At 29.9% G+C, this 8,225-nt stretch overlaps 1 protein-coding gene across 1 annotated transcript in view; it reads left to right on the forward strand.

The window, feature by feature from the left end:
- LOC106476173 (furin-like protease 2) overlaps positions 1-7,648 on the forward strand; it is a gene marked incomplete at its 5' end in the record, with an annotated part of 14,328 nt that extends 6,680 nt beyond the window's left edge. The window contains 2 exons of the mRNA XM_013936841.2: positions 2,461-2,838; positions 5,723-7,648. Of these exons, the coding sequence (XP_013792295.2) occupies positions 2,461-2,838; positions 5,723-5,892 (548 nt within the window). The remainder of the gene's footprint in view (positions 1-2,460; positions 2,839-5,722) is intronic.
- Positions 7,649-8,225: the final 577 nt, after the last annotated feature.

Below are 8,225 nucleotides of genomic sequence, written 5' to 3' on the forward strand. Positions count from 1 at the left end.
TTATATTTATAATTCAAATTATGATAACCCACATGCATTATCTTGCATTTATTATAATTAAAACCCATCTGCCTTTTATTTGCATAACTCACTAAATGATCTAAATCCTTTTGTAAATCAGCAGCATCCTTTTCACAGCCATCAACATCCAAGATCTTAATATCATCTGCAAATTTAAGTAATTTATTGACTATTCCTTCATCTATGTCATTGATTAAATAATAAAAATAAAGAGTAAAGGTCCTAACACTGAACACTGGGGTACCCCATTTGTGACATTAATCCAGTTTGTCTGGAATACATTTATAACAACCCCTTGCCTTTTTTCTATCCAACCACTTTTCTATCTTATTCTCCCCACATCTATAGATGGAATTCTTTTTACTCTAGGTGCAAAGGGTGGGGGGGTCAAAGTATGCATGTCACTTTTACAGAGTAATGCTCAAAACTTAATCAAACAACTTTATTATCAATGCATGTCCATAAACTTGGCATCAAAACATTTATGTTTATATTATATGTTTTAATTTCTTAATTTAAAAAGGAAATATTTAGATAAATTCTCAATCTTCCATTCCTTTTGTCAAATGATTCACCTGAATTCTCCATTTTAAGTTTTCTTCCGGCCTTCATTCAGGTTTCATTCTTCCGGCCGTCATTCAAGTTTCAGAATGACCAGCAGTTGGAAACAGCAACTATAGATATTGACAGAATTTAAAATAAGAACCTCCCATATTCTTTATTTCTTTAGATATCGATAAATTTGTTATAACCACCATAGAAGCTAGTGTCAGTTCTTCGTGCTCTTTAAATTACTTATTTAGTCATGCTTACTGGTCAGTAATACATGTTTATAACCAATAGAAAAGCCATTTTCTGAACTAAGTGATTATGGCATCTTTATGATGTTCTTTGGTGAAATAATTAACAATTAGTGAATTTATCATAAATTAGATTTCTATGATGCTTTCTGTACTTAAGAAATATTCTACCAAATTAGGAAGTACACAATAAATATATTTGTTTCCATTTTAGCTAACTTTAACTTCTCTTCACAGTTTTTCTTCCATTCCTATTAATAATTAATACTCAAATGTAAAGTTTTATTTTCAATTTTATAAAAAAAACTTAACTTATTGGTTACTTATTTCAGAAGATAGCCACTGAATAGTTAATAACTACATGTAAGAAAAACAACAACGTGTAGCCTTTGAAAAGAAAGTGACTGTTATTTTTGTTGTATGTAAGTTAATAGACATTGTATAATCAATTAATATCTACATATCAAACAGATGTAGCTACTACTTCTGTTGTTGTACAGAAGAATACACTATCTTTTTTTTTGCTTATAAACATTTTTTTTGTACTATTGTACAAGCTATACACTACACAACTCCAATACTTATGACTGTTTATTGTATCTAATGTATCAGTTTCTAGCATATATTGTCTTTCATAACATTTTAGAGCTTGTTGAGTGGATCGTGCTGTTGTTGTTTTTTTATAAACCTGTGTATCAAAATTATTATATTTATATTTAACTCTTTTTAAAATTGAAAACCCCAAGGTTTTATTCCCTGACTGGGTCCTGTGAATGATGTCATTATCCACAATTATCCTGTCATTATGCACAATTAGTCCTTTTTTTACAATTAAACACTGTCAGTATCATTCAGTAAAACTTAGTCTTACCACCTAGTTTAACATTATTAATTCTCTCAATTTTATATTTGGACTGCCATGCTCAGTATTAGTTTAATATTTTTCAATAACATTTGTTTCAAAGATTGTTTATTTTTACTGGACGAACATTGCTGCTGTTCCACCAGATATATTCATTACATAAACAGGTGATGTGGACAGAAAATTTGCTAAAGTTGTGAGATTACTTGCAAGAATTCTGTTTTATTTCAGTGTTAATGAGTCTAGAGGATTTAAAATATTGTGGTGTGCTCCGATCCAAGTTTGAAAACTGAATTTTGTACTAACATTTTATTTTTTTATTTTGTATCTAATATTTTAGTGTCATTGAAGGCTGAGTTGCTATATAGGTAATATTTTATAAGCTTGAGAACGTATTATTCAAAATTTTGCTTTTAATAATTTTTGACAAAAGATTCCGGAGTAACTGATCTATTTTTGTGTATTTACACTTGATAATAAAATGTAAATATGAGTAAATCAGGTGATGTCAAACTTCATAAAAAGCTACTACTCACGAAGAACGATTGTCTTGTTTGTTTGTGAAATCTCGTAAAAAGCTACTACTCACAAAAAACGATTGTTTTGTTTGTTTGCGAAACATCGTAAAAAGCTACTACTCACGAGGAATGATTGTTTTATTTGTTTGTGAAACATCGTAAAAAGCTACTACTCACGAGGAATGATTGTTTTATTTGTTTGCGAAACATCGTAAAAAGCTACTACTCACGAGGAATGATTGTTTTATTTGTTCATCAGGTCGTGCCTCACTTACAAACTGGACAATGATCTTTTACGGTACCTCAGAGGATCCCCAACCCTTGCTGAAAACTAAACTTAGATCTTTAGGGTCTTCCATATCAACAAATTTTACTTCTACCTCAACATTTCCTACTACTGAGGATGAATCATTACTTCCTTCTACTGAAAATATCATACTGCTGGATGAGGATTTCAATGATAGTGATAGCATTAACTACAATGTCAGCAGTTTCAACTATGACAACAATAGTACCAGCTGTAACTCCACTGCCTTTCCTGGCATGACTCAATCAGATCACAAATGCTCGGGTATCAGTAGTGTGGAAAAAAAGGAGTCTGAGTTTGTTGAAAGTGTTAGAAATGGATTTGTCTCAAGTAAGTATTTATTTTATTTCTTTGAGGTTTAATTTAGTGGATGGGATAGCCTAGATGGACCAATAGGTCCCTTGTTGTCCTTAAATATTATGTTAATGGTTTTTGGTAAAGTATGTTCAAATGTATTTTTCGTGTGGTAACGGTAATTTGGGAAATACACACTATTAGAGATGAACTGCTGAAATTTTTGTACAGGTGTTTTTATTTTATACTTTTCTTCAGTTTCCTTAAACTGGATATTTTTTATCATTTAATTGAATCCATTGAAAATGAAAGTAAATGTCTGAGCATGTTGGATTGTTGAATGCAGTCAATACATGAAACCTTTATTCCTGGATTTTACTTCACAAGCAGCAAGTAGTGATAAAAAAAAAAATCTCATTTGACATTAAGAAAAAAAAATCAAAGTCTAGAATACCCAGACCTGTCTGTATTACTTGCTAAAAATAGGTAATAATTTTATTGTTCTGTAATTTCTCTTCGTCATTTGATAAAATTTTCATTTGAAAGTTTCTTTAAGTAGATTTAAAATAAACAACAACTAATAAGAAACAAAAAGTATTAAAGGTTATTTTTAGATATTCAGTCATTTAATATTAAGTTTAAAGTCTAGTATTTTTAAAGCATTTAGAAGAAAAACTGTAAAATAAATGCCTAAATTATGAAAAGCTATTTATAATTACTACTAAGTAAAAGTTGATCATGGACAAAATATTGGAATATCAAACTGTTCATTAAGGTTCAGTTTATGTAAAAGATTTTTGTTCCTTGACCATTTTAAAAGCAGGATACAATAATAAGTGTCATAGAAATAACAATAATGTGTAGTCACTTTAACTGTATTTTCTTTTCATTATGGGCAAGACTTAAGAGTGATCTAAAATATTTTACTGTTCAGTTTAATAATACCCTCTACTGAACATACTCATTCCTATAGTCGTGAGGACGTTATATATAATGTAACATTCTATCCCATTATCTGTTGGTATAAAGAATAGCCTGAGAATGTGCTATGGATGCATGCTAGCTGGTTGCTTTATCTCCAGTCGGCAATTCAAAATTAGTGTAGTAAGTAGTCTTAGTAGCTTTGCTATAAAAAAAAAAAAATGTTTATAGATTACTTTTATTACCTGCTTGGAGTACATCAATATAGGCTCACGAAAAATATGAGTGATATTTATTTATACAGTACAATAAAACGTCATTCCTAAAGAATATCTTGGGTTAAAAGATATACTCAAGTCTTCATTTTGTGTGCTGCACTTGGAATGTTTCGTGGTTACTACATCGCATCACAGCTTTGTGTACCAAACTTGGAATGTTTGGTGGTTACTACATTGCATCACAGCTTGTGTACCAAACTTGGAATGTTTTGTGGTTACTACATCACATCACAGAATTCTCTATTTCTGTTTAATTGCTCAATCATGTTAATATTCAGAGTATGACTAAAATTGTTATAGCTCTAAGGCTGCTTGTTTGTATATTTAGGTCTTTAATAAAACAATATGTAGTCTTCTGCTACATTGAATGCTTCAAATACATAATGAATAATTTAATGATGATGATAATGTATTTTATTTCAAGACATCAGTATAGGTTTATAACACTATATCTCAGGGTTTACAAACTACAAGAACAAGAGATTAGAAGTAGTAATACACAGTCTTCATGGAAATTTGTGTGTAATAGAACTGGATGAATTCATTACCTATGAGAAGAGATTACATCACTTAGTGCCATGTAGATTAACTGATTATCTGAAATCCCAATTTGTATACTTCTGATTATTCCAACAATTGATTGATTAAAATTACAATTAAATCGATTGTCATGAAAATAATCAGATGATTGAAGTTCCCAATTTTTATTATTCCAATTATCGAAGTAATTGAAATATTGTCACCGCTTACTTACCCTTTGTTGTGTTAAAGCTATCTGCTACTGTTCCTAATTTTGAAGTGCTGATTAGAGAGAAGGATTTTTTTTTCTTGTTAGTTTGAAGAAAACTGCTAGTTAATGATCAAATACCACTAATCATCCAGTTCTAGTATTAATTGATTTTCACCTGCTGAGTATAATACTGTTCATGTCAAGTAATTCAAAGTTTTATATGAAATAACAGTTTGCTGTGTTGAATTGTAGTCAAGAAAAAGTAATTTAAAACCTAAAATTATGAGACTTATCTTGAGAAACTACCTATCAGTTCTTTAAAATTGTCACGAGTCTAATATAGGTTACTAAAAACTGTACTTTTTACAAGTTTCTGCACATGCAAAACGTCCAGTGATGATAAATGTTGTTTAAATAAACATTATGCTTCATTAGTTTAGACAAGTCTTTTTCCAAAAATGTTTCTAGGTGGTAGACATTTTATGAGAACAATTATAGTAACATGATTATCAAAATAGTATGAAAACTTATTAAAACAATCCACCATTATTTTTACAGAAGCTGTAAAGGTGCACGTCTAATTTACAGCAGCTTGTTTTACAGAAACTGTAAAGGTGCATGTCTAATTTACAGCAGCTTGTTTTACAGAAACCGTAAAAGGTGCTCGTCTAATTTACAGCAGCTTGTTTTACAGAAGCTCGTAAAAGGTGCACGTCTAATTTACAGCAGCTTGTTTTACAGAAGCTGTAAAAGGTGCACGTCTAATTTACAGCAGCTTGTTTTACAGAAACTGTAAAAGGTGCACTTCTAATTCACATCTTTTGTTGCACTTATACAATTTTCTGTGCAAAATACTTAAAAAAAAAGGCTTTTACCTTTCTTGAGTAAGTCACAGTTTCTTGTTATTAACAACAACAAAAAGAACCTCAAAGTTCTAATAGCTGTTTCATCTCAAGTACTAACTTTTCATTACTTCTCTATGTGTGTTTAGAATCCGACATAGGGGTACATCCTGTTTCATCAGTATCCTGGGATACGGTCTTCAAGAACATGGAATTACTAGAGAATGGTAACGGTTGCACTGCCACCAGTGGATGCATGTTACTCTGGTGCCTCTCTCTCCTCTCTATATGGTGGATGAATATTGCCGCTCACCAATAAGATCAGAATTTAGTCTCTGCTCTTTTTCTCCATCCTCTGTGTCCCCGCTGCTCATTGCATGTGCTAAAGTTTTGGACTTCTTCTATGATATGTTTGACTTCCAAATTATAATAGTAATAACAATACTTTACTGCCCTCATACTTGTTATTGTGCTTTAAGAATGTTTTGTTGCATTTAACAAAGAAATATCCACTGACTGATTTTATTGGAAGTTTGTTTTTTACAAATTGTTTTCTACATTTCTTAACCTTTCAGTTAAAGATGAAATGGTGTGGTGTTAATTCAGGGATTGTAGTAAATAATAGAGATTTCATATCATAAGATAGAGAGAGATAAAGTATTTAAATTGTTATATAGATTTTAATCTTTAAATATTTTTACAGTTGTTAACAGACATACCTACGTATATATATACACGTACATATATATATATTTATATGTGGTAAAAGTCTAATAAATTAACTGTATTTTCAAATTTAGCTTCAGTGTATGTTTGCGTGTATTTGGTGGTTTTCAACATTTTTATTTTATTTTATTAAATGTTTAAAACTATCTTATTGATTTTAAAAACTGTAGTCATTGCACTGTTTAAACGGCTTTCTTTCATTAATTCCATTTTTTGTCAACAGTCTTTTTTTAAGTACTGCAAGATTATTACAAATAAATTCCATGTATGTGAGTGATATTAGTTTTATGATATTTGTAAAACTATGATAAACAAATTAATAAAAAAAAATAATCTTTGAATACGTGTAAAATAAATATTGAACTTCACAGAAGTTTAAAAATCAAATTCCGTAGTTAAAGTGTGGAAAGAGAATATTAAGTTGGTTAGCTTGGATATAAACAAGTGTTGTAAAGAGAAAAAAAAGGCATATTTTTTTTTTTACTTTTAATATAAAATATCAAACTTATGTACATCTCTTATTAACATGTTTTTAACGGTGAAAAAAAATCCATTCAGCCCATCATGGTCACCCTTCATCTAGAATAATGACAAAAGGAATAAAATTTCCAACTGAAAAATAGCCCTTTCCATGAAAGTTTAAAACAACTGAGCCATGCGTGGTTTCCGAGTTAACTTGTCATGCAGATTGAAGGGTGTGAAGACTTTATGTTGATGAACACTCAATCTAATAAATGTGACATTCAATTCTATTCTTTGGCTAAAAAAGTCAGAAAAAGCCTTTGTGGTGGTGATTGATGCTGCCAACTGGCTGCTTTTGTTTTGGTCAGTAGTTTAAAGTTAGGAATAGCTATAACTGAATTCTAAGGGTCTCAGATCTAGCACTTTAGGCCACATCCTGATTATAAAAGTTACTGCAGTTGGTATATTACTATTCTCAAGCTGGGTAAAAGATCATACGCCTGTCTATGTTAATGTAAACAATTACAGAATCTAGGCATGCAAACAGTAGATTTAGTACAGATCAAAATTTGCAATGAAAGTATGTTAGTTTCTGCTCTAGTAATTTTGATGTAAAAATACATTGAATTTGCACAATGTGAGATTGATAGATATGTATTGTGATTTATTGATATATTGTGTAAAGTCACTTAATAGAACCTGCTATTTGAAGATCGTGTTTTTTCTGGAGATAAACCATTGAGAATAATCATGACCTAACCAAATATTTTTAGTTATGTAAAATTTTGTGACATGTACAACTTCATATATATGTGTTCTCATACATAAGTTATTCTTTTAGTGATGTTACAATTTATTTCATTGCAAGGGTTTTAAAAAATAGGTTTCTAAAAAGAAGTCCTGAAAACAACTGGTGTGGTATTTTTATAAATAATGACTTTTAAATCAAGCAAGTAAATATTCACACACAGAATTTTGTTTTTGTAGCAGTGTGCGTGTGAGAGAGAATATTATGCAAGATACATTAGCAACACAAATTGAAATTGTAACTAACCAATATAGTTTATCAGATTAGAGCAAAAGACTGGCATTTTTTTAATACTATTATTATCACAAAATTTGGAATTTCTAAGGTGTTAAAAAAGACTAAAATTAAGTAACTATGTATAAAAAAAACATGCATACATCAGACTAATTTTCAAAAATTACTTTTCCTATGAAACCAGTTACTGAAATTTGCATTTAAATGAACGTAGTGAACTATAATTTTATGGTAGAATACAGATGTCATAATCATTTTCAAAATACTGTTGAAACGATGTAAGATTTAATCAGACTCACTCCTAACAAATGTTAACCTTTTAATATTAAACCACTTTGGTGGTGTTTTTAAATATCAAAACTAAAGTTATTGTTTAGTGGGATAACTGATAATTTATACTATGATAACGTTATTTAGTATGT

This window comes from Limulus polyphemus, unplaced genomic scaffold, assembly GCF_000517525.1.
Source record: "Limulus polyphemus unplaced genomic scaffold, Limulus_polyphemus-2.1.2 Scaffold9968, whole genome shotgun sequence".
Classification (NCBI taxonomy): Eukaryota; Metazoa; Arthropoda; class Merostomata; order Xiphosura; family Limulidae; genus Limulus; species Limulus polyphemus.